A 27,437-nucleotide genomic window follows, 5' to 3' on the forward strand; every position below is an offset into this window, starting at 1 on the left:
AACAGGATTAAAATTTCTGATTTAAAGAGGCAGTTACTTACCTATAACTGGTGGCTCTTTGAGATGTGTGGTCCCTATCTGTATTAAACCATGGATTACGCATGTGCCTGGAGCCAGAGAATGTGAAAGTAGTGTTTGTTGGTCCATACATGCACCCTGGTTCACCTCATGCCACCGACTGGAGGGATAAAGGGTGGACTGACCTCTCGAGTTCCTTCTCTACTCTGAATCATATAAGATCCGAAGCACAGGGGAAAGGACAGGTATCAGAGGGTAGCCGTGTTAGTCTGGATCTGTAAAAGCAGCAAAGAATCCTGTGGCACCTTATAGACTAACAGACGTTTTGGAGCATGAGCTTTCGTGGGTGAATACCCACTTCCTCAGATGCATGTCATGTCATGCATGCATCTGAGGAAGTGGGTATTCACCCACGAAAGCTCATGCTCCAAAACGTCTGTTAGTCTATAAGGTGCCACAGGATTCTTTGCTGCTTTTAGGGGAAAGGACAGTTACCTGTTCCATAACTGGCATTCTTCGAGATGTGTTGCTCATGTCTATTCCACAGTAGGTGTGCATGCTCGCCACGTGCACCAGTGCTGGAAGTTTTTCCCTCAGCAGTACCCGTAGGGGGAGCATTGCTGCAACCCCTGGAGTGGTGCCGCTATAGCGCATTGTAAGGGGAGCCACAGGCTCTCCCCACCCTCAGTTCCTTCTTGCTGGACCAACTCCGACAGTGGGGAAGGAGGGCATGATGTGGAATAGACATGAGTAAACATCTTGAAGAATGCCAGTTACGGAGCAGGTAACTGTCCTTTCTTCTTCGAGTGCTTGCTCATGTGTATTTCACAGTAGGTGATTACAAGCTGTGTCTAATGGAGGTGGGTAGGAGTTCACATATTCCCTGACTGGAGCACAGCCCTATCGAAAACAGCATCATCCCCGGTGTGGGAGACGATTGCATAGTGCGATGTGAATGTGTACACTGAGGACCAGGTAGCGGCCCTAGAGATGTTCTGGATAGGGACATGGGCCACAAAGGCAGCTGACGAGGCCTTAGCCCTTGTCAAGTGAGCCCTTAAAATAGGTGGTGGGGGAACCCCTGGTAGGTTGCAGCATGTGTGGATGCACGATGTAATCCACCGGGAAAGCCTCTCGGTGGAGATCGGTTGGCTCCTCATGCACTTGGACGAAGCAACAAAGAGTTGTGAAGACCTGCGGAATGACTTAGTCCGATCTAGATAAAAGGCCAGAGCCCTGCGCACGTCGAGCGTATGGAGGCGGCGCTTCTCATTAGAGGTATGTGGCTTAAGCCAGAGGACAGGTAAGAATGTCTTGGCTCACGTGGAAGACGGAGATCACCTTGGGGAGGAATGCAGGGTGTGGGCGGAGCTGAACCGTGTCCTTGTGAAAGACAGTGTACAGGGGGTCACAAATCAGGGCCCTGAGCTCCAAGACCCGCCAGGCTGACGTGATGGCCACAGGGAAGGCCACCTTCCAGGAAAGGTGAGATCACGAGCATGTGGCCAGGGGTTCGAACGGGGATCCCGTAAGGCGGGATAGCACCAAATTTAGATCCCACTGAGAGACAGAGGTCCTAACACAACGGAAGGACCGATCTAGCCTCTTGAGAAAATACCCGGTAATGGCATGGGAAAAAACTGAGCAGCCCTGGATTGGTAGATGGAACGCCGAAACAGCTGCCAGGTGCATCCTGACAGAGGAAGGGGCCAGGCCTTGAGTTCTAAGGTGAAGCAGGGACTCAATAATAAGTTGGAGCAGGGCAGACATTGGGGAAACATCCTGCTCGCCTGCCCACCAGGAGAATTGGGGCCACTTTGCCAAGTAGGCTTGGTGCGTGGATGGCCTCCTAATTTTGAGGAGGACATGCCTAACCCCCTCCGAACATGTTCTCTCCTCTGCATCCAGCCACTGATCAGCCATGCTGTCAGATGGAGGCTGGCCAGATTGGGGTGGAGGAGGTGGCCCTGGTCCTGGGAGAGAAGGTCTGGGTGGTGCGGCAATGGCCGGGGAGGGGCCACGAGTAAGCCCAGGAGGGTCCCAAACCAATGCTGTCGGAACCATGCTGAGGCGATCAAAAGGACATGTGCCTTGTCCGTTTTTACTTTTTCCAGGCTGAGGAGCAGACCCACTTCCAGCTGTAGCAGGGGTAAATGCGACGGGTCCCCCATGCCATCCAAGGGAGGGTGGGCGTGAGGCAAATTGTAGTGTATAACACTGGCAAATGGTGCTGAGGACCGATTGGTCCAATGTTATTCAGGACCATTCCACAAGGAACGCACACAAGCGGTTGCTGAAAACTAACTTTATTGGTGGGAGGGTCCTTTCGGGGGTCACCAGGGTACCCTCTCGCAACCAATCAAAAACTGCCTCTTGCCCTGCTGCATGCCCCTGGAGGGTCCAGGCTGCGGGGCAGAGAGAGACTGCCTCTGAGGTCACCTCTTCTGAGTTTTGGACCTCTTGTAGACAGCCTCGTATCTCGGCTGGGGCGCAAGGATGGAGGTTTGTACCTTAGGCTTTTCCTCGGGTGGGACGTAGAACCCAAGGGTTTGAAGGGGGTACGTGAGTCCTTCATGCCGTGGAGCCTCACGTCTGTTTGTTCTGTGAACAGGCCCTTGCCGTCAAAGGGAAGATTCTGCATCGTGGACTGTGCCTCCACGGAGAGCCTGGATAGCAGTAGCCACGATGCCCTGCATGTGGACATTGCCAAGGCCATAGATTGAGCAGCCGTATCCGACGCTGTCTGCAAAGCAGCCTTTGTGGCAGTGGCGCCCTCCTCCACCAGTGACTTTAATTCCTTCTTTTCATGCTCCGGAAGGGAGGGCTCAAATTTTGGCAGTGATCCCCCACAAGTTAAACTCATATCGACTGAGGAGGGCCTGGTGGTTGGCTACACAGAGCTAGAAGTTGGCGGACGAATAAAGCTTTCTGCCAAACGAGTCCAGTCTTTTGGAGTCTTTATTCTTGGGTGTGGGTCCTGGTTGGCCTTGTCTTTCCCTGTGGTTCACAGATTCCACCGCTAGGGAGTTGGGGGCTGGGTGAGTATAGAGCACCAAGCATTTGTGCTCCGCCTTTTTTGATATCGGGGCCAGGGAGGCTGGTGTTTGCCAGAGGGCACTGGAGATGTTGGCCACCCCATCATGGAGCGGGAGGGCCACTCTGCCCGGTGCCGAGGATGAGTGCACGTTAAACAGCGAATCCGAGGGTCCCTCCATCTCCTCAGCTTGGAGATGGAGACTGGATGCTACTCGCTTTAGCAGCTCCTGATGGGCCCTGAAGTCCTCCTGTGGTACGAAGGGGGGCAAAGCTGTGATCTTGTCATCCAGTGCGGGGGAGGGGGCTGGTACCGGGCTCTGCACCTTGGCCGGTGCCACGGGGTCCACCTCTTGATCCGACTCCTCGTGCGGTGCCGAAAAGCCGTGACCCACCGATCTATCCCTTGGAGGTCTGGACAGTGCAACTGACGGAGCCTCTGATGCTCCCGCTATCGACCGAGGGCCTTGCTGGGTGTGCACGGGAGGCCAGGAGGTCCACTGGCACCACTGGCTCTTCCACGGGGGTCCTTGTCACTGGCTCTAGTGTGGCACCGATGGCACCAGCTGGTCGGGTTGGCCTGGCTAGAGCATAGGGCGCTGTGTGTGGTCGAGGTCTGGGTTACCAATGACCTGTCGGTGCTGTGCGAGCGGTACGCGTGGTGGTACAGAACATGGCTTCTGCCATGGGACCGGGACTCCGACGTTGAGGAATGGTACTGCCTCGAGCTGCTACTCCTCGAGACACTTCGATGCCTGGATCTGCGACAACACAGAGCTGGCGATCCCCACCAGGAGTGGTGGGTGTGGTGCCTCAATGCGCGAGAGCTGGAGCATGACTGGCGACGGCGTCCGTGCCGGGAGCGGTTCCAGTAGCTACGCCGAGAGCGGGAGCATCTACGGCGTCGGCACCTGTCCCGCCGATATTCTGTACTCAGCGTGAAGTGGTGCCTAAAACTGCGCTCTGACGGCACCCTACCAGACAACCTGGAGGGCGACAAGAGTGGAGCTTGGGGGCTGTGTCCCGACAGGACACTGGGTGACGAGTGGTCCCGAGAGCGGTCTCCTGACTGGGATCTGCGTCGGGTCGGTGTTGGCTGACGAGACCCCAGTGGTGGCTTGCCTCTAGAGTGGGGTCTGGGTGCCGGTGGTGCCCTGGGCACCTGCAAGGCCATATCATCTTTGGCTGCCTGCAGAGCCTCCGATGTCAAAGACATGTGGACTTCAGCTTGAGAGGTCTGAGTCGACACAACCAGACTGCTCCACTCGACCTGAGTTAGAGCTCTAGAACCCAGGGGGGAACTGGGGCTGCCCGATATGGGTCTAGCCTCCCCCCATGCCTTCTCTCTACACTTCTGAGATGACAAAGCCTTCCTCTGCTTTTTTGACAGAGAGCAGTGCTGGCCATCGGAAGGTACTGGGGGATCACCATGCGCCGAAGACAAAGTACTCGGTGCCAATTTCGCTCAGCGCACCAGGGTAGGAGGCAGTGCCAACTCCACAAGAAGGGCCCGAAGTCTAATGTCTCTCTCTTTTTTCATCCTGGGTTTGAAGGACCTGCAGATTTTACAGCAGTCGCTGATGTGAGATTTGCCTAGGCAGCAGAGACAGTCAGTGTGCGGATCACTCCTGGGCATCGAACCCCTGCAAGACTTGCACGATTTAAACTCTGGGGCCCGGGGCATGCCTCGGCCTGAAGAATAACTAACTAAACTAGAACTTTTACTAACTAACTGATACAGGTACTACTGAACAACGAACGAGATTTGAGATGAGCTGCAGCAAAGCTGGAGTGAATAGTTGCAATGCACCGTCATCGGCGGCAAACAGGAACTGAGGGTTGGGGGAGCGTGCAGCTCCCCTTATAGCGCACTATAGTGGAGCCACTCCAGGGGTCATAGCAGCACTCCCCCTATGGGTACTACTAAGGGAAAAACTTCCGGCACCGGTGGACGTGGTGAGCACGCACACCTACTGTGGAATACACATGAGAAAGCACTCGAATAAGTAGGATGAGTAATGGAATATAGATAGGGACCACTCATCTCAAAGCACCTACAGTTACAGGTAAGTAACCTCCTCTTCTTTTTTGAGTGATGGTCCCTATTGTATTCCTATTGTGGGTGATTGACCAGCAGTACCTAAGTAGGAAGAGGGCACACGGATGTAGGCGGTAGGGCTGAACAGAATACCAATGTCCCAAAGGAGGCATCAGCAGAAGAATCTTGCACCAGGGTATAATGTCTTGCAAATGTGTGAAAGGAGCTTGATGTAGCTGCTTCACAGATGTCCAGGAGGGATACTTCCTGAAGGGATGCCATAGTTGTTGCTTGTGCTCTTGTGGAATGAGCTCATGTGGTGGACGTGGGGGGAGGTTCGAAAGCTGACAGAGTAGAATACACCCATAGAACCATTTGGAGATTCTCTGGGTGGAGATGGTATGCCCTGACTCTCTCTGCTATACTGACAGTCTTGGGGATTTCCTGGTTGGTTCTGTTCTCTGTAGGTAGAAAACCAAGGCCTGCTGAACATCAAGGGAGTGACGTCTTCATTCCTCTGTTGAAGTGTGTGGTTTTGGGGGAGGGGTAGCTCAGTGGTTTGAGTATTGGCCTGTTAAACCCAGGCTTGTGAGTTCAATCCTTGAGGGGGCCATTTAGGGATCTGGGGCAAAAATCAGTACTTGGTCCTGCTAGTGAAGGCAGGGCCGGCTTTAGGAAGTGCGGGGCCCAATTTGAACACTTTCAGTGGGGCCCTGGCAGGGATGAATTAAAAAGAAAAAAGTGTAAAAAACAGCCTTCCATTTCTTCCATGTATTATTTACTTTCCATAACTATATAAATAATAAAATTGTATATTATGTACATTGTATCATATATGCTGTTGATTGGTTATTAATGACTGCCGTTTCACATGTGTAGGACCATGCCACTCCCTGGGGGTGTGCACATGTGTGGGTCCCCGCTGCTTCCTGTCCCCCTCATTGAAGCAGGTGTGCAGGTTACTGGCCTGGGAACTGCAGGGCAGCAGTGGACATGGGGCTGGTTCGAGGCAGGGCAGGGGCTGACCGGAGGTAGGGTCTAGCTGCAGGCAGGGCAAGGGGTGCGGGGCTGGCTGAAGACAGGGGAGTGTGGGGCGGGCTGGCTTCAGGCAGGGCCACATGGGGGTGCAGCAGGGGTTGGCAGGGCTGGAGACAAGAGTATGGGACTGGCTGGCTTCAGGCAGGGGGGTGCAGCAGGGGTTGGCTGGAGACAGCGCAGGGCGGGTAGTGCAGGGCTGGTGCGGGCAGGGGTGTGTGGCAGGGATTGGCTGGAGACAGGGCAGGGGGTTTGGTAGGGGCTGGCTGCGGGCAGGGGGTGCAGAGCTGGCTGCAGGCAGCGGGGCTGGTGCGGGCAGGACAGGGGGTGCAGCAGAGGCAGCTGGAGCCCTGGCCCTTTAAATAGCCCCCAAGCCCCCCACTATCCCAGGGGTCTGGGGGCTATTTAAAGGGCCCGGGGCTCCCCTGCTTCTACCCCGCCCCGGATCTTTTAAATAGCCGTGGGAGCCCTGGGGAATGCATGGGGGCGGCGGGGCTCTGGCGGCTATTTAAAGGACCGGGGTGGCAGAGGCAGCTGGAGCCCTGGCCCTTTAAATAGCCCCAGAGCCCCCTGCTACCCCCAGGGGGGTCTGGGGGCTATTTAAAGGGCCCGGAACTTCAGGAGGGGCTGCGGGGCTTGTCGCGCTCCGGCCAGAGCTCCAGCCGGGGCCGCGGGGCTTGTCGCGCTCCAGCTGGAGCTCCAGCCAGGAGAGCAATGCCGTGGGGTTTGCGGCGCTCCGGCCGGAGCTCCAGCCGGGGCTGCGGGGCTTGTCACGCTCCAGCCGAAGCTCCAGCCGGGGCCGCGGGGCTTGTCACGCTCCGGCCAGAGCTCCAGCTGAGAGAGCGGGCTGTGTGGCAGCCGCACTCCCCGCCGGCGCTTTGGTCAGGGGAGCGGGGCCATGGAAGACCCTGGAGCAGACCGCAGCCGGGGTAAGTAAAAAAAATTTAAAAGGCGCCTAAAGCGCGGGGCCCTCTTAGGCACGGGGAGCGATTCCCAGGAATTGGGCGAATTGGCCTAAAGCCAGCCCTGAGTGAAGGCAGGGGGCTGGACTCAATGACCTTTCAAGGTCCCTTCCAGTTCTTGGAGATAGGATATCTCCATTATTAAAAAAAAATTAAAAAACACAGGTAAGTAATGGATTGGTTAAGGTGAAATTCTGAAACTACTTTAGGGGTGAATTTTGTGAGTACTGAGAGAACAAGGTTTAGGTCCCACTAGGGAGTAGGCTTCTGTGTAGGTGGGAAGGTTCGATTAGGCCTTTCCAGAATCTATCAGTCAGTGGATGTGTGAAGACCAAGTAGCCCTGAGAAGGTGGATGGTATGCACTGGTCAGCACCAAGTGGACTCTCAAGGAGCTGATGGACAAACTTGATGTCTTCAAAGATAGGATATAGTCCAAGATGAGAGCAATATCTGTAGTCTCGGGAAGAGTGCCTCTTTGTTGTACCCAAGAAGCGCTTCCATTTAACTAGGTAACATAAAGTCCTTTCTACTACTGGAGACAGTTGTAATATTGTCAGACATTGTAAGGACATGGTGAGAGTGGATGAATTGAAGAAAGGACTTGCATGCTTTCCGTACTGCTCACAACTCCATGATATCGATGTGCATCCTGGCCTCTCAAGATGTCCAAACACCCTGTGCTGTGTGATTGTTCATGTGGGCTGTCCCACCTAATAGTGATGTGTCCGTAATGACGGCCCTGTCCAGGGAGAAAGAGAGAGCCCACGTATCAACAGAAAGCTCTCCCCTACACATGCTAAGAATTTGCAGGACATATTATGTTTTGCTGCAACTGTCTTCCAGCAGATATCAGGGAAGTTAAAATCCCCCCACTAATACTAGCTCATGTGTGTTAGCTAATCTTGTTACATGTTTGTAGAATGACTCATCCACTTCCTCTTTCTGATTTGGTGGTCTATAATAGACCCCCATCGTAACATCTCTACTGTTTTTTACCCTTGTTATTCTCCCTCAGACACTCCCATCAGGTCTGTTGCTCACTTCACCTTGGACCTCGGAAAAAGCGTATACATTCTTGATGTACAGCGCAGCACTTCCTCCTTTTTTCCCATACCTATCCTTTTGGAACAAGCTATCTCCCTCAATGCAAAAGCAGCAAAGAATCCTGTGGCACCTTATAGACTAACAGAGGTTTTGGAGCATGAGCTTTTGTGGGTGAATACCCACTTCCTCAGATGCTCATGCTCCAAAACGTCTGTTAGTCTATACGGTGCCACAGGATTCTTTGCTGCTTTTACAGATCCAGACTAACACGGCTACCCCTCTGATACTCCCTCAATGCAGGTGCTCCAATCATGGGCCTTGTCCCACCAAGTCTCTGTGATGCCAACGAAGTCATAATTTTCCTCATATATCATGACTTCCGGTCCACACTCCTTACATTTGTATACAGGAATCGAAGTCATTGTGCAGACTGCCCTGTTGCTTTTCTTTTTGCCTTTTTAATGTAGTTGTGATTTCTAGATCCTTCTCCAGACCCTGCTTCCCCTTGTTTTCGGTACTTAAGCTAGATGCACATTGGCTGGAGTAGTCTGATTTCTCTGAAGTGGACTTTGAGGAACACTTAGTCTCATGCTTATGAGAGTGCATCTTACCTTCCTGACAACACTCCACCATGAAGTTTGTGGGGATAGATTCTCCCACACCAGAGTCAGATGTCACAGCAGGAGGCTCATTCCTTGCTGAATCAGGCCAATACACAGAGGGGTTCCCCGGCCTGTGTCCGACTGGGGCCTCATGGCCGCCTTCATTAAGTATTTGCAGAGCTGAAGTTCCTGTCCTCCTTTGGTATGGCTGGGGAATGATCAGCAGATAGTGAATCTTGCTGCAATGTGAGATTCCCCAGGGAGCACTGGTGGTTGTCTTTGACTGAGAAGGATTGCAGGTAGGAAGCACAGAATTTGAAGACCAAAGTCCTGGGTGTAGCTGCTACCTGAATCGGGTATGGGGGGAAGAGAGGGTGCCCTCAGGAGAATAATCTAATGCTAAATGGCACAAACTATTAAAACTGTTAAATTATTTACAAACTAGATTATTCTTATTTTGTAGAATGAAGCCGAAGCTGCAGACACTGACGGTTCCAACCCAGACCATGTGGTGGTGAGAAGGAACTGCAGAGACTGTTGGTCCGCCCTGTCTTTTATCTCCTTGGTTGAAGGCACGAGGTGAGCCAGGGTGCATGTGTGGACGGACAGACTACTTCTCAATTCTCTGGCTTCGGGCACATGGTGTGCGTGTGTAGCGTGTAATGGAATACAATAGGGACCACAACTCAATGAAGAAGTCAAGTCTTCCTGCTTGCTTCTTTAAAATTGGTGATTTAAAATCACTTTGGTTTAAATCAATCTACCTTGACTGCCAGACCATTTTCAGCCTCCATTTATGAGGTATATGCAGAGAACCAACCCTTGCATAGTGCTGTAAAAATGACAGAATTCTGACTCAAGTTCATCTCGTTCTCTTTTTTGCAGTTCATTATTTATCTATGAGTAACACAGTGAAAGTCAAGCAGAATGCAAGAACAGAAAGGCCAATGAAGTCTTGTTTTCATCTGCTAATTTCACCATTTCACTACAGTCATTAAAAGCAGATTTTAACAATATGAGGCACTCAATATTTTTTAACTGCATATATTTGTAATGAACACACTTGGTCTTTTGGACTACAACAAGGTCAGTCATTTCCTTTAAAACCTGGGCCTCTTCATCACTGGCTAACGGCGGGCCTGACTTTTTGCTCTCATAGCTACAACAGGAATTTTCATTATGCTGTTTTTTTTTATGTGGAGGAAGGGGGTGGGCAATGGGTGGCCCAATATGCATTTCCTAATGTATTAAGTTGAAATCCAGCAGACCTATACTAAATGGTGAGGCTCAATTAAATCCAAACTTCTAAATAACCCCAACACAAAAATCCAATGTAACTATTTACTGGTAGTAAAGATTAAAGAGATACTCAAGGCCCCATCCTTTTCAGCAAGCTGGGGTTTTGAAATCTATAAGCAAGTACAATGTGATTATGTGGCTGTGTAAATTACTGCATAGTTATTGTTCTATGATGCAGTTATGAACTTGCAATATACAAATCTGTATCACATTGAAAATTTGGGGGCAACATAAAATAAACTTAATTTAATATCAAAATGGACAAATAAGGGATAATGTCTGATTATACTGCATGAACCAGGTGGGGGCAATTTGGTGTGAGGGCATGTGGAGGCAGCGCCTAACTTCAATACCTGGAAAGATACTGGAACAAATTATTAAACAATTTGTAAGTGCTAAGTAATACAACAAATAATGCTAAATCAACCTAATTTCCTTAGGCCTAGCTTAGATGGCCACTGGCTTAAATGTGGATATAGCAGAAGCAGTAGATGACTGGGACTGGGTCTCACAGTCAAGCCGCCAAAGGCCTTTTAACCATAAGAACAGCAATACTGGGTCAAATCAAAGGTCCATCTAGCCCAGTATCTTGTCTTCCAGCAGCAGTCAATGCCAGGCACCCCAGAGGGAATGAATAGAACAGGCAATCATCGAATGAGCCATTCCTTGTCGCCCACTCTCAGGCTCTGGCAAAGAGAGACTAGGGACATCATCTCTGCCCACCCTGGCTAATAGCCATTGATGGACCTATCCCACATTAATGTAGCTAGTTCTTTTTTGAACCATTATAGTCTTGGCCTTCACAATATTCTCTGGCAAGGAGTTTGACACGTGCATTGTGTGAAAAAATACTTTTTTGTTTGTTTTAACCCTGCTGCCTATTAATTTCATTTGGTGACCCCTAGTTCTTGTGTTATGAGAAGGTAAATAACACTTCCTTATTTACTTTCTCCATACCAGTCATAATTTTATAGACCTATATCATATCCCCCCTTAGTCATCTGTTTTCCAAGCTGAAAAGTCCCAGTCTTATTTATCTCTTCTCATATGGCAGCCATTCTATACCCCTAATCATTTTTGCTGCTCTTTTCTGTACCTTTTCCAATTACAATGTATCTTTTTTGAGATAGGGCGATCACATCTACATGCAGTATTCAAGATGTGGGCGTACCATGAATTTATATAGAGGCAATATGATATTTTCTGTCCTATTATCTATCTCTTTCTTAATGATTCCCAATATTCTGTTCGCTTTTTTGACTGCCACTGCACATTGAGTGGATGTTTTCAGAGAACTATTCACAATGATTTCAAGAGCTCCTTCTTGAGTAGTAACAGCTAAGTTAGACCCCATCATTGTATATGTATAGTTGGGATTATATTTTCCAATGTGTATTACTTTGCATTTATCAACACTGAATTTCATCTTCCATTTTGTTGCCCAGTCACCTAGTTTTGAGAGATCCTTTTGTAGCTCTTTACAGTCTGCCTGGGACTTAACTATCTTGCGTAGTTTTGTATCACCTGCAAATTTTGCCACCTCACTGTTTACCCCTTTTTCCAGATCATTTATGAATATGTTGAATAGGATTGGTCCCAGTACAGATTGCTGGGGGACACCACTATTTACCTCTCTCCATTCTGAAAAGTGACCATTTATTCCTACCCTTTGTTTCCTATCTTTTAACCAGTTACTAATCCATGAGAGGACCTTCTCTCTTATCCCATGACTGCTTACTTTGCTGAAGAGCCTTTGGGGAGGGACTTTGTCAAAGGCTTTCTGAAAATCTAAATACACTATTATCCACTGGATCCCCCTTGTCCACGTGCTTGTTGACCGCCTCAAAGAATTGTAGTAGGTTGGGGAGGCATGATTTCCTTTTACAAAAACCATGTTGACTCTTCCCCAACAAATTACTTTCATCTATGTGTCAGACAATTTTATTCTTTACTATAGTTTCAACCAGTTTGCCTGGTACTGAAGTCAGGCATACCAGCCTGTAATTGTTGGGGTCAACTCTGGAGCTTTTTTTAAAAATTGGCTTCACATTAGCTATCTTCCAGTCATATGGTACAGAAACTGATTTAAATTATAAGTTACATACTACACTTAAAAACAACAAGGAGTCCGGTGGCACCTTAAAGACTAACAGATTTATTTGGGCATAAGCTTTTGTGGGTAAAAAACCTCACTTCTTCTGAAGAAGTGAGGTTTTTTACCTACGAAGAAGTGAGGTTTTTTACCCACGAAAGCTTATGCCCAAATAAATCTGTTAGTCTTTAAGGTGTCACCGGACTCCTTGTTGTTTTTGTGGAAACAGACTAACACGGCTACTATCCCTTGATACTTGATACACCTCTACCCCGATATAACGCTGTCCTCGGGAGCCAAAAAATCTTACTGCGTTATAGGTGAAACCGTGTTATATCGAACTTGTTTTGATCTGCCGAAGCATGCAGCCCCGCCCGCCCCGAAGTATCGCATTATATCCAAATTCATGTTATATCGGGTCATGTTATATCGGGGTAGAGGTGTACTACAGTTAAAAGTTCTGCAATTTCACATTTGAGTTCCTTCAGAACTCAGGTGAATACCATCTGGTCTTGGTGACTTATTACTGTTTAATTTAACAATTAGTTCCAAAACCTTCTCTAATGACACCTCGATCTGTGACAGTTCCTCAGATTTGTCACCTAAAAAGAATGGCTCAGGTTTGGGAATCTCCCTCACACGCTCAGACGTGAAGACTGATGCAAAGAATACATTTAGTTTCTCTGCAATGGCCTCATCGTCCTTGAGATGCTAAAGGAGCATTCAATCGTCCAGTGGCTCCAATGGTTGTTTAGCAGGCTTCTTGCTTCTGGTGTACTTGAAAAATTTAAACCACCAGGGCCAAGTCACTGCAGAAAGGGGAAGATGCTCCCCTCCAAGAGGACTCCAGGGGGTCCCGAAGACAGACTCGTGGCACAGATGGGGGAAAAGAAGCAGGGGCGGGAAGTCACCCAGGAAACAGGTGTAAAGGTACCCACCACTAGGCCACATACTGAGACCATTATTTTGAAGGGCCCTGGGTTGGAACCCAGTGGACCAAGGTGGATCCAGGTTCACTCACCCCCAGCCATTTACTTGCCACTGGGCGACACTGACACTGATTCCAAATGCTAGGCAAGGTGGCCATGGATTCTCACTGTTGGGCAACATTGCCACTGACTCTGACTGCCAAGCAAGGCAGCCACTGACTCTTGCCACTGGGTGACACAGCCTGGAGTATTGCCACTAGGACGTTCTGCTGACCTTGGACAAAACTACCCCCCCACAACAGGTGTATTAACAGGAGTGTTGTATGTAAGACACAGGAACTAACTGTTCCACCTACTGATGATGTCTCAGCTGGAGTACTGTGTCTAATTCTGGATGCCACAACTTACTATGTGCAGAAATTGGAGAGAGTCCAAATGAGCAACAAAAATTATAAGAGGTCAAAAAACCTGACCTATGAAGAAAGGTTAAAAAAGCTGGCCATGGTTATTCTTGAGAAAAGAATACTGATGGGTGGGGGATAGGGATTTGACAACAGTGTTCAAATATGTTGGGGCAGCGATCCCCAAAGCTTTTTGTCTACGCTCCCCAGGGATCCATGGTTGGGAGCTGGGGCCAGGGTCAGGGCTGGCAGTGCAACTGGAGCCTCAGCCAGGAGCAGGGCTGCGATCAGGAGCAGGCCTATGGTCGGGGCCAGAAGCCTGGGGTTGCGGAGAGGAGCAGAGCTCCAGCTGGGAGCCAGTGGCTGAAGCCAGAGCCCGATCGGTGGCCAGGACTGGGGCCAGAGTGGAGATGGGGGCAGAGGAGGGCTGGGTGGTAACCCCTCCTCGCCCTCAGTGGGAGCTGGCCTGGGCCCTGCCACACCCCCCAAACATTCCTCTATGCCCCCTTGGGGGGCACACCCTACAGTTTGGGAATCACTGTGTTAGGGGCTGTTATAAAGAGGATGGTTATCAATTTTGTCCTTCTTTCAGTGGATATGGAGAACAAAGTAATGGTCTTAATCTACAGCAAGGAAGATTTTGGTTAGATGTTAGGAAAAGCTAACTATAAGAATAGTTAAACACTGAAATAGGCCTCCAAGGGAGGTTGTGGAATCTCCATCACTTGAAGCTTTTAAGAATTGGTTAGACAAACACCTGTCAGGGCTGGTCTATACTTGGTCCTGCCTCAGTGCACGGGGCTGGACTAGATGAGCTCTTGAGGTCTCTTCCAGCTGTAGATTTCCATGCTTTCATGATCTGAGGGTTCATTTAGCCCTACTCAGCGGTCCTTGTTGCATAAGTCTTGTCTAATGTGCAGCACAGGACTCGGTATCTCTTCTACAGAAAGGCAGCCTGGTCTGGAGGATCGAGCACAAGAAGGTGAGTCAACGAGTCCCAGGTTTTCATCCTGACCACTGACTAACTGTGTGCAGGTCTCTCCATCTTTAAAAATGGGGATAATATTTATCTACTTACTTCTGAGTTGTGTTCTAAGAATTAATTAGTTCATGTCTATTCAGTGCTTTGAACACAAAGTGCTATAAAAAAAGGCTATTATTATTACTACTATAAGAATCTTGCTGTCTACATGGCATGGGCAGCAGCAAATAGCATTTGTGGGGCCAAGTGGAACTAGAAAGAGAGAACCAGATATCACAAAAGGACATGAAGTGGGTAAAACATCAGATAAAAAACGGAGTACACAAGAAGTGCTAATGCTCCCATCAGTGCCATTTCAGATGCAGGAGAAGAAAAATATTGTTCTTCACAAAGCAGTAGACTTTTGTCATCAAAATAAAGAGGAACACGGTGTCACTACAACATTGGCTCCAGAGTATAGAACTAACATGGCCCTCAGCTTCAAAAGCTAATCTGGAAGGTATCCAGAAGAGAGCAGCAACAGCACATACACAAAGAGCCAACAGGGAAATGGCTTGTTTCTGCAAGTTCATGGGAATGAGTTTTGAAACATGATCTTCTCAAATTGTCCGAGATCGTGTCACTGTAAGGAAATCAGCAACTGCAATGATTAAAGGGCAGGCATAGTCTTTTTGGAGCACAAAGAAGCTCTGGGGACCCTTGGGAAGCTGAAGAGCAACTCCTCAGTCAATTGCTAATCTGCCAGCAGCCAACGGTCATCAATTCTGGAGCTGCAAGAGAGATCTCTCCCCCTACTGGCTGCTTCACGTTGCTCAGCCCTGGTGGAGCAACAGACTTCAACTCCAGAACTCTCTCCTCTCTATTTAATCTTCATCATAGCTGCAGTTTATCCTCTGGCACCTTTCCTCTGCCCCTGTCCTTAATTTCTCCTCTTTTCCCCATGCTTTCATGAGCTCTACTGACTTCTCACTTCCTATAGTTCAGCGTCACTTCCTCACTCCCCACTTCCACAGTTCCTCTTAGTCTTCGCCAGCTTCACTTCTCCCCTTGCCCATGGGATACTCTCTCAGTTCTGGTCTACCAGACCATTGCTTTCTCTTTGTTCACATCATTTAAGACTCAGGTCTCATTCACAAGAAATTGTCGATAATACAATTTAATACATATATTTAAACAGTGTAACCATGTTATCTTCTTGTGTTATCACCTTGCTGTAACTCTGGTTTATCAGTACGATCAGCACCACATCCCCTCCTTTCTGTACTGTTAACTCCCACTCATATAATATTATGACTGTAAGCTCTTTGGGACAAGGGCTATATTTTTCTACCAGTTATATAAAATTATTGGTGCACTTTTGTGCACTGTGGTAGTAACAATAGGAGTGCTAGTGTAGTTAGTCCACTGGCTACTCTGGGGGGAATTCTGCACACAATATTTTAAAATTCTTCAAAATTCTCAAATTTTATTTGTCAAAATAACACTACATAATCACCCCAGTAATTATTTTGTAATTTATTTCAAAATACCTGTCAGCAACTATGTCTATATCAATACACACACACATAAAAATTCCCCCAGGAGCAGAGAGTTAAAGAAACCCCATATGACAACCCAGTTCCTGTTTCTCTGCTGCCGCCCACCCAGGAGTCCAGCTGGGGGGCCAGAAACTCACAGCCCCTCCTCCAAGTCCAGCTGCGAGGCGCCCTGCAGTCAATACACTCAACCCGCCCTGCGAGCCCAGCTGTGAGGCAGCCCCCATCCCAGACACCGCACAACCTCCTCCCAGAGCCCACCATGCCCCCTCCATCCCAGATGCCCCGCCTCCGCCCCTTGTGCCTGCTCTGCAGCTCTCACTGACTGGGAACTGCGACCAATAGGAGCTGTGGGTGTGGCGCCTGTGGGCGTCAGGGCACCCCAAACTGCACCCCGAACGCTCTTCCACACCACAACCCCATGTCCCCCCCACAGCCAAACTCCCTCCTGCACTCCCCCAACACCAATCCCCTTGCCCCAGCCCACACCTTCACCCCAAGTCCCCCATCATTGGCCCCACCCCAGCCAGAGTCCCCCCCACCCCAATCCCCTGCCTCAGCCCAGAGCCCTCTCCTGCACCCTAAACCCCTCATTGCCAGCCCCACCCCCAGAGCCCGCACCCCCAGTCGGAGCCCTCAGACACCTCTCGCACCCCAACTCCCCTCCCCCCCTGCTCCAGCCTGGTGAAAATTAATGAGGGTGGGGGAGAGCAAGCAATGAAGGGAGAAGGGATAGAGAGAGCGGGTTTGGGGCCTCAGAGAAGGGGTGGGGCCTAGGGGAAAGGGCAGGGCAGAGGTGTTCGATTTTGTGCAACTGGAAAGTTCGCAACCCTACCCCAGAGTCCAACTGTGGCCCTCAGAGTCCAGACGTCCACCCCCTCCCTCCCAGAACCCAGTCGTGCCCTCACCCCCCAGCCCAGATGCCCAACCCCCTACTGCCCAGGAATCCTGTGCATTTCCTGCAAGCTGCCGTCTCCTTCTCTCAGGGCATGTGGGGAACTGCAGCTGCTAGGAACCAGGGCCACCCGGGGGGGGGCAAGAGGGGCAAATTGCCCCAGGCCCCAGGCTCCGTAGGGGCCCCCACGAGAGTTTTTCGGGGCCCCTGGAGCGCGGTCCTTCACTCGCTCGGGGGCCCCAGAAAACTTGCTGGGCTGGGCCCCGGAGCTTCTTCCGCTCCCGGTTTTCGCTGGCGGGAGGGGGTCCTTCCGCTCTGGGGTGGAAGGACCCCCAGCCATCACATTACCGCCGAAGCGGGACCTGCCGCCGAAGTGCAATCCGGTCTTCGGGGCACTTCGGCGGCGGGTCCCAGAATGGAAGGGCCCCCTGCTGCCGAACAGGGCCGGCTCTAGACATTTCGCCGCACGGGGGGGCCCCCTGCCGCTTGCCGGTCCCATGGCTCTGGTGGACCTCCCGCAGGCATGGCTATGGAGGGTCCGCTGGTCCCGTGGCTCCGGTGGACCTCCCGCAGGCGTGCCTGTGGATGCTCCACCAGAGCCGCGGGACTAGCGGACCCTCCACAGGCACGCCTGCGGGAGGTCCACCGGAGCCGCCTGCCGCCGATGGCCCCAGGCCCCCGGAATCCTCTGGGTGGCCCTGCTAGGAACTCTCTACTCCCCCTCCCCATTGTCTTCTGTGTGTGAGCTGGGCTCTGCCTGGTCCAGCGGCCCCTAGTGATGGTAAGCAGCACTGCAGCCCATTTCTGTGGGGGGAAAGGAAATTATGTGCAAAAACCATTAATTTCTGCAAAATTCTGCATTGCGCAGTGGTGCAGAATTCCCCCAGGAGTAATTGGCAGCTGCTGGTATTTTTAATTGTCTTGAAGTGCTGTAAGCGGGGTTTGACAAGATAATGGTTCAAGCACTAGGAGCTAGTTTACACAGGTCTTCCACCAATGGAGCTGCACCAGCGGTAAGGCAATAGTGGGATATTTCAAGAAAAAAGTGGTTACTTAAACACAGAATCATAGAATATCGGGGTTGGAAGGGGCCTTAGGCGGTCATCCAGTCCAACCCCCTGCTCAAAGCAGGACCAATTCCCAACTAAATCATCCCAGCCAAGGCTTTGTCAACCCTGACCTTAAAAACCTCTAAGGAAGGAGATTCCACCACCTCCCTAGGTAACCCATTCCAGTGCTTCACCACACTCCAAGTGAAAAACTTTTTCCTAATATCCAACCTAAAACTCCCCCACTGCAACTTGAGACCATTACTTCTTGTTCTGTCATCAGGTACCACTGAGAACAGTCTAGATCCATCCTCTTTAGAACCCCCTTCAGGTAGTTGAAAGCAGCTATCAAATCTCCCCTCATTCTTCTCTTCTGCAGACTAAACTATCCCAGTTCCCTCAGTCTCTCCTCATAAGTCATGTGCTCCAGCCCCCTAATCATTTTTGCTGCCCTACACTGGATTCTTTCCAATTTTTCCATAACCTTCTTGTAGTGTGGGGCCCAAAACTGGACACAGTACTCTAGATGAGGCCTCACCATGTTGAATAGAGGGGAATGATCACGTCCCTCTATCTGCTGGTAATGCCCCTACTTATACAGCCCAAAATGCCGTTAGCCTTCTTGGCAACAAGGGCACTCTGTTGACTCATATCCAGCTTCTCGTCCACTGTAACCCCCAGGTCCTTTTCTGCAGAACTGCTTCCTAGCCATTCGGTCCTAGTCTGTAAGAGATAATAGGATTCTCCCGTCCTAAGTGCAGGACTCTGCACTTGTCCTTGTTGAAACTCATCAGGTTTCTTTTGGCCCAGTCCTCTAATTTGTCTAAGTCCCTCTGTATCCTATCCCTACCCTCCAGCGTATCTACCACTCCTCCCAGTTTAGTGTCATCTGCAAACTTGTCTTTATACAAAAACAGAGTAGAAGAGGAACCCAAACTAATACTGTGCTATTAAAATATTACAGAGATCAAAAGTTCTCCATTTAGCTAAGGAGAGGGATTCATAATTTATATTAGAATTCTGCATAGCTTATATTTTAATTGCTAATGTTTCACCCCAATATATGCTTTCCTAACTTTTCAGTGCTTGCAAAAGCTGGATTATGAAAATAAAATATGACACGAAACAGAATGTGGAGTTGAGAAGAAAAGAAACACTAAATTATCCAGCACTGAATTATTCACCAGACGTTCTCAGATTTGTAGAGCTAATTTCAATATATAACATTTTAGGCAGGACGTTTTGGATCAATTTAATAGGATCTTTGCAAATATTTTGTCAAGCTTTACATATATATAAGTATCACTCTGCCACATACTTATTCAGCAGTATATTAGTGAAAGGTTTTAGAAGTAAAAATATTGTAAAGATAAATGGAATAAAGGTCTTGAAAAATCAAATTTGGTTTCCAAAGCTTATTTTGAGTCAGGAAAACAAAGCAGACTACACTGTAAATGGGTTCTCAACGTACATCATACATAAGATAATTAATTTTCTTATTATACAAATAAGCACCCCTGATCATCCATTAGAGAATCACAAAGAGCTTTACAAATATATAATTTAGCCTTACAAAATTCCAGTAACATACCAGAAGTAGCATCCCCATTTCACAGATGGGGAAAGTGAAATACAGGGTGGTTAAGTGATTAACCAAAGGCCACAGACAGTTAACTTTATAGCTAGAATTATAAGCACAGCTTGTATATGAGGGCAAATAATTATTATGGCTTTATCAAACTCAAGAGAGTATATGTGACCCAAGCACCTGTTGGTGCCAATTGGCCGAGGGGATGCAGAGGATGTTACAGAGATCCCCTGGGTCAGATATATGCATAATAGTTCTCTAGAGAATGGCTTTAAGACTGCTACCAAAAGGCAGCAGCCCACTGGTCAACATAATCACTGCAAAGTGTATTTCAGATAATATTTGAGGAATTATGTATCTATACAGAAAATTATGTTCTTAAGGTCTAGGCGTTAAGGCAGGCCACCATGACTCTTGGTAATGAGGGTTAATTATTTGCACTGCCAAAAATATACACCTTATTTCCAGTTTGAATTTGTCTAGTTTCAACTTCCAGCCACTGGATTGTTTTATACCTTTCTCTGCTAGATTGAATGCCCTATTATTAAACATTCGTTCCCCACATAGATATTTATAGACAGTAATCAAGTCACCCCTTAACCTTCTCTGTTAAGCTAAATAGATTGAGCTCTATGAGTCTATTGCTATACAGCATGTTTTCGAATCCTTTAATCATTCTCTTGGCTCTTCTCTGAACCTTCTCCAATTTATCAACATCCTTCTTGAACTGTGCACACCAGAACGGGAAACAGTATTCCAGCAGTGGTCACAGCAGCAGCAAACATAGAGGTAAAATCCGTCTACTCCTACTAGAGGGTCTCCTGTTTATGCACCCCAGGACCATATTGGCTCTTTTGGCCACGGCATCAACTGGGGAGCTCATGTTCAGATGATCATCAACCATGACCTCCAAATCTTTTTCAGAGTCATTGCTCTCCAGGACAGAGTCCTCCATTCTGTATGAATGGCCTACATTCTTTGTTCCTAGATGATACATTTACATTCAGCCATACTAAAACATATATTGTTTGCCTCCCCCAATTTTTGTGTAATCCAGAAAGGTTAATCAGTGACAATTTTATGTTTTCTTCCAGGTCACTGATAAAAACGTTAAGTAATGTAAGGCCAAAAACCTGATACCTAAGGGTTCTCACTGGAAACACCTGCTTGCTGACAATTCCTTGTTTACAATTACATTTTGAGACCTATCAGTTAGCCAGTTTCTAATCCATCTGACACGGGATATGTTAATTTTATACCATTTTAATTCTTTAAATCTAAATGTCATGTGGTATCAAATCAAACTGCATACAAAAGTTTTAAAAAATATCAAGTTAGTTTGACAGGCTCTATTGTCCATAAACACATATTGATTTGCATTAACTGTAAACCCATACTGATTTGCATTAATTAACATGTTGGACAGCTGACCCCCATGAAGCACAAACCAGGCTTCCTCAGACTCAGAGCAGGTGGTAGCGAGGTGTCTCACAACTCTGAGTACCCCTGAGAAGCACCACAGTATACATCAAATGAAAATACACACAGAACTAAATAAGAATGTAAGAGACCGATGCTTATACAGCTGAGGCTGTCTGCCCAAGTCTCCTGGGAATCTCTTCCAGTCACTGCGAGACTTACATACTCAAGAAGGTAGGTAATTGACTGTTTACCCCCCATTTCATCAGCTATTCCTTTCTGAACTCTTTTTTTGCCCCAATTTTTCATAGGAAATACCAGTTTTTCCTTGGTATTGTGCCTAATTTCTGTTTAACTCTGTGAAAGACCACAGTGTCACCAACACTGCTTTATTGATAATAGAATCAATAATAAAGGATTGTTACTATGGTGTACCTTCTGAGGAGACTCTAGGATTTTGTATCAGAATTCCAGTCTACTTCTAATTTCAAGGCTATTTTACTTACTGATGTTATGTATCTGCAGATCTCAATCTTTATTAAACTGGAGCCATAATTTTCAAACTTGTGTGCCTTAAAATTAGGCATATAATTACATTTTTTTTCCAAATTCCTAAATAACAGATAACTATTTTCAGAAGTGTTGAGCACCAGCAGATCACACTGCCTTCAATACAATGAACTGTGGGATTTCTGTGCCTCTGATAATCAGGCCACATTTATTTAGGAGCCTACCTATGTATTGAGAGTGGAGACCCTCAAGTACCTCGGGGTTAAGAAGCACAAATCCCAGTGACTTTCAGTGGAACGTGTGCTCCAGAATTCCTTAGGTAGTTTTGAAAGTTTCCTCCCTAGATGCCAAACTCAAGGCACTCCAGTCTGAAAACTGTGACCAGGGTAATTAAAAGAAAAGTGAAATTTCTGTACTGTCTTAAGAGAGATGGACTATATCAGGGATCCCCAACGTTGGGGACCACTGGACTATATGATCTAGCAAGTTCTTTCCACCTCTAACTCTGAGGATCCCTAACATACCTACCTATGCCTATAAACACACTCTTAATACAGCCTTTGGGGGGCCCGCTTTGGATCTCAATTACACTGGATTTAGTGTCAAGTATAGTTCCTCTGATTTAAATGGAGACAGTCTAGATTTACCAGACTGTAACAGCAACTCGGTCCTTTAAAGGCTCTACCCAAGCACACTAGGCAGTGTACTTTCCTTGGAAAGAAAACGATTGTACGAAAGACACAATCAAATCACATTTCTAATCAAAGAAATAATAATTAAAAAAAAAATACCCTACCTGAGCTGTGCTTTAAGTTCAGTAAACCTAGGTCGTCTGCTGGGGTCATATGCCCAGCACTTGGTCATAAGGCTGTAGAGAGTAGGAGGGCAGTTTGGAGGCATTGGTAACCGTTCACCATTCTCAATTCGACCAATCACATCATTGTTCTTCACTCCTTGGAAGGGCTTTACTCCATGCATTAAAATTTCCCACATACACACACCTGGAAACAAAAAGCAAGAAACTTCTTAAAGTGAGCAAATAACCAAAATCTGTGTTCTTGAACAACAAACTCCTCGTTAAACCTTCAGACAATGGAGTTGCTACTGAAGTGCATGCCAGTCGACAAAATGAACAGTCCTTTCTCCAGAATAGCCATGGTTAGTAATTACCATGTATTAGCAGTTTAATGAAGTTTCCAATGCACTTTGTCCAGTACACACAACCACCAAACACAATCCACTCTTGGCTGAAAAATAGAGCTGACTAATCTATCTTTTTATGTAGAATCTATCACCATATTACCTACGTGCTGACCACAGACAAGAATATTGAGCTATGTTAACTCTCTCTCTAAGTAGGCAGCTTCTATAAAATTAGATGTGTTACTAATCAGGACTATGTATGAGGAAGCATGACTTGCATCTAGCTCATCGCAAGCAGACAACTTTGAAAGCCTTCAGATTTAACTACTTTTTATCTCTTTTAAGTCAGACTGGCTACTCATATTCAAATCTATATTTTTTTCATAATGCTTGTCTCAGTGTCTGCTTTACACTGGCTTGTTTTGACTTGTATGTGGTATTTTTATACTTTGACGGTGTTTTATTATCGGCATTTGTTCAACTTTTTTCTGTCGAAACTACGTATCAAAATGTAGTTTCTGTTGAAACTATGTTAAATGTGTAATGAGAAGGAGATAGCCTGTGGGCCTATGAGCAGCTGGCGTATTCCACCTGCATTGCTTTTCTATGCCAGATGGAAAAGATACTTTATTTTGCAATTAGGGATTCCGTTTTCCAACAAAACAGTCATTAATCTTGATAAATCACATGCAGGTTTGCTTGATATTACTTAGAACTCTTTTGTTTTAAAGAGAACAAGCTGATTTTTTCTCCTGTAACATTTTGCTATTCATACCCTGCTTGCCTTTTCTCTGCCTGTCACGGCTTGTCTGGTCTGTGGAGCTGAGTATTCAAGACTGGGAGATCAGACTGGTGCAAAAACAGGAAAGGTTCGCATAGTGAAGGGAACAGGATCATAGAAGATGGGAGGCATTCCTATAATTCCTCTTTTCACTCAATCTCTTGTCTTTTCTAAGATGACAGGAGACAAAGTGATGAGGGGAGCTATACGTACCAAAAGGGGTTGGAACCACAGTCAGAGTGAGTGGAGAATGGAAGGGAGAGAAAGACAGGACAAGATTTGGATCTCAGCCCAATCTTGTGAGGTGAATGGACTTAATTCAATTTCAGGCTTTTTTTCAACATTCAAAATCACTTTAAATATCCTGCTAATTCCTCTTTCATAGCTAATGTAAAAGGCTGAAACAGCATAAGACAATAGAGGAAAAATACTCAGAGCAAGGATGAACTGAACACTGGGAAAGGAAGGAGACAAAAGCAAGGATATTCATTGAGGGAGCCCATAACACAGGGAAAAGTTGTGAAAATAAGGAAGCAGTAAGTGCAAACAACAGCTGGATAAAGGAACACCAGCACAATTATACTAGAAGACAAAAAAGAAACAAAGTAAGATAAAGAAATTCGTGTTATGACTATGGGTCTCATTTTCATTTACTTTAAGGCCACCTGTTAGAAGTGGTGAAAAGGGGCCTTAAGATCAAGGAGAATCAGGCCCACGGTTACAAAATGAAAAAGCGTGGAGAGATATAAAGTACCCAGTAAAAAGTCTGATTTTGAGACAAGTAAAACAAACACTGGAGAGGAGTTGGAAATTGTTCAGTTTCCATTAATAAAAATGGAACCATTAATTATCTTCTCCTTCGATAGTGCATTTGAGAAAACAATCATCCATATTCACTTACCAAACATCCACACATCACTAGCTGAGGTAAAACGTCGGAAGTTGATTGACTCTGGAGCCATCCATTTGATAGGTAATTTTCCTTTGGAAGCTATGGGGAGATGAGAGAAAAAGGCCATTATTTTAGCTAATAAGCTCTCAGTAAAGATGTTCTTCAATACAATAATTTAGGGCCAATTCCTAGCTCTAGCAAACAACTTGGTCAGGCTTTGTACAAGAAACCTCTGTGGATGCCCTTTGGCTCCTACACCTTCTTTCCTGTAAGAATGAGTGGGTGAGGAAGAAATAATGGCTAGTAGACCTGCAGTGTTGTGAACAGACTCATCCAGCAGCATTTCAGAGGGTTCCTCACCCCCTCTACAGAAGTCATGGAAATCTGCAATCTCCCTTGCAACAGAATCACCACAGTTTTACTGGAGGGAGGGCCCTGTGTGACTGAAAAGGAAGAGCAGGATTTGCTGCTAAGGCTACAGCTACACAGCGATCAGCATTATACTGCTAAAAATAGAGGTGTAGATGTTGTGGTTTGGACTTTGAAGCCTGGGGAGGGGTGGGCTTCAGAGCCTGAGCTCTAGCCTGAGCCACAATGTCCACATGGCTCTTTTAAGAACTGTAGCACGAGCCTCAGAAGCCTGACTCTGTCAACTTCGATTCTGAGACTCACTACCACAGGCTGCACAGATATACCCTAAATGTACATACATTGGATGAGCTTCTCCATTCCTGTTTCAAGTTAATGCTTTTTACATGAAGGTACTTAAACTACTACAATTAGCAACTATTTGTACCAAGCTTGAAGCTATCATACACAATCTCACATATGGAGCAACTGTTTTTTAATTGAACCACAAAAAAGTTAGCTTGTTTGTTCTAAATTTAAAAGAATGCAACAAATATTTGATGGTTTCAGGTAAATTTCTCCTTTCACCTTTGAAAGAAAGTAGATGAAGGTATTTTGTTCACATTATTATGGGACATCACAGACACCATGAGCCCTACTGGAGAACAGGGGGGAGGGGCCAGTTAAGGCGCTTTTAAAGTATGGTGCAAATTTAGAAACATGTAAAATATTTTTGCATATTGAGAGATAAAAAAAAATTATAAACATTGTTCCTAAATGTGCACCCTATCACTAAAAATGCTATTTACTTGACCCTCTATAAAAACAAATTGTATTCTTTCAGGGTCCTTATATATCAGCGGTTCTCAAACTGTGGGTTGGGGCCCCAGAGTGCTTCGCGACCCCCTTTGAACAGGGTCACCAGGGCTGGCTTAGACTTGCTGGGGCCCTGGTCTGAAACCCAAGTCCCACTGCCCTGGGCCGAAGCCAAAACCCGAGGGCTTCAGCCCTGGGTTGTGGGGCTCAGGTTACAGCCCCCCTGCCTGGGGATGAAGCCCTTGAGCTTCAGCTTTGGCCCCCCTGCCCAGAGCAGTGGGGCTTAGGCTTTGGCCCCCCCTCACCTGGGGCAGTGTGGCTCAGGTGGACTCAGGCTATGGTACCCCCTCCTGGGGTCATTAAGTAATTTTTGTTCTCAGAAGGGGATCACGGTGCAAGTTTGAGACCCTTTGCTATATATCATGCATTGCGGGGCATCACATCGGAGCTCGAGCCAGTCAACTTCAGTCTGGGAAATCCCAAAGGGAAAAAAAATGTATGTTTTAAACCTTTTGTGTAGTGAATATCTCTATCCCAAACTCATTGAAAACAATTTGCAAGCCCCTTGAACTTGCCCTCAGGTACCTGGGCTGTGGCATGAATATGGGCATATGTTAAATGAGTTTCAAAACCGCAGATAATCTTTGATACTCTAAGGGCCTGTCTACATGAACATTTAATTTGCTGCAAAGTGGGGTGTGAATCTACCTCGCAGTGGCTGTGCACTAACTGTCCCTGTGGACCCAACCATCTGGGTGGACTCTGCTGATGCACCCTAATAGATCGTTAGTAGACTTTCATCTATTCCGCTTTGAAATGAGAGCAGATTAAAGCACATTAACAAACTCTTAGTGTGCCTTGGCAAGGTCCACATGGGCAGTTAGTGCGTGGCAGACTAGTGTGGGGTAGATTCACACTCCAGCTTGCTACGAACTAAATGGCCATGCAGACAAGTCCAAAGAGTTGCAAAAAAAAGCAGTATAATGCTGCCCCCAAACTGGAATTATATCCATAAATGAACTTCCTGTCTTTCACCTATTTACATAACCATGTGATTTTTTTAAACAGTTCTATGTGAGACTTTATTTGCATGTTGAACTGTTTTACTTTGTATTTTTATGTAATTAACCAGATTTCCTTAAACTAATTGTTTTGATCCTTTCAACTCCTTAGCATACACTCAACTACTTTGATTGTCAAATCAGCTCACTGACCTGCAAGAAGAATCCCAACCCTACCACTGTAATTTAGGTCCATTAAGTACCGACTCCTTACCTTTATAGTAAGTACTGTCTTCCATATATCGGGACAAACCAAAGTCACCTAATTTCACGCAATCAGTGGAGGATACCAGCACATTTCTAGCAGCAATATCCCTGCCAAACAAACCAGACATTTTTCATCTAGAGTCATCTGTTTTGTAGATTCAGGTTTTCTTAAAAACAGAATCTTTGTTACAGACCAGAGGTGTCAACTCACTCGGTAGAGCAAACCAAACTACATTTTTAATTATGGTGTTTGGGCCAAGAATACAAAGTTAGAGTTGTATACCACCAATGATACCCAACAGGATTGTCTTCTGATGACAGTGAGAAGTTCACAGAAAGACTGAAGTCACAATATGGCCTATATGAGTAATTAAAATTTTATGTGATAATGTTGTTATTGCATTCCGCATCACTCTGGGAAAAGAGGTGGAGACACTTTCAGGACCAGCATTATTTCTACTTTTTGTTAACCAGCAATTTGCACAAGCAATTATCACATTGCATCGGCACACACTATTTGCTGAATAAATGCAGGTTTCATAGCCCATGTATATACAGTCACTGGATCAATAATTTAAGCGGCAGGCCTTAACAGCTAGAATAGAATTCTTTGGGGAAGCAGGGGGGGAAGGGAAAGTCCTTGATATCACAGAGGTCAGGAATTGGGGTAATATCTTTCCTGTAAAGCAGGCATCAACTCATGCTCTTTGCAGGAAGGGTTTGGATTTGAAGGGAGGCCATTGTTCTCATGGCAAGG

General features: G+C 46.9%; 1 protein-coding gene and 1 long non-coding RNA gene across 23 annotated transcripts in view; one reads left to right on the forward strand and one right to left on the reverse strand.

Moving 5' to 3' along the window:
- Nucleotides 1–9,728, forward strand: part of LOC115642705 — a 62,579-nt gene extending 52,851 nt beyond the window's left edge. For both annotated transcript variants that reach the window (XR_003998234.1, XR_003998233.1), the window contains 2 exons: nucleotides 9,197–9,312; nucleotides 9,619–9,728. This is a non-coding gene — a long non-coding RNA (uncharacterized LOC115642705). The remainder of the gene's footprint in view (nucleotides 1–9,196; nucleotides 9,313–9,618) is intronic.
- Nucleotides 1–27,437, reverse strand: part of PTK2 (protein tyrosine kinase 2) — a 430,903-nt gene that overhangs the window by 58,352 nt on the left and 345,114 nt on the right. For all 21 annotated transcript variants that reach the window (XM_030546389.1, XM_030546388.1, XM_030546386.1 and 18 more), the window contains 3 exons: nucleotides 26,688–26,788; nucleotides 24,258–24,347; nucleotides 22,229–22,433 (listed from right to left, as the gene is read on the reverse strand). In XM_030546389.1, coding sequence (XP_030402249.1) covers nucleotides 22,229–22,433; nucleotides 24,258–24,347; nucleotides 26,688–26,788 — 396 coding nt within the window. The remainder of the gene's footprint in view (nucleotides 1–22,228; nucleotides 22,434–24,257; nucleotides 24,348–26,687; nucleotides 26,789–27,437) is intronic.

This window comes from Gopherus evgoodei, unplaced genomic scaffold (genome assembly GCF_007399415.2).
Source record: "Gopherus evgoodei ecotype Sinaloan lineage unplaced genomic scaffold, rGopEvg1_v1.p scaffold_44_arrow_ctg1, whole genome shotgun sequence".
NCBI classification, from domain to species: domain Eukaryota; kingdom Metazoa; phylum Chordata; order Testudines; family Testudinidae; genus Gopherus; species Gopherus evgoodei.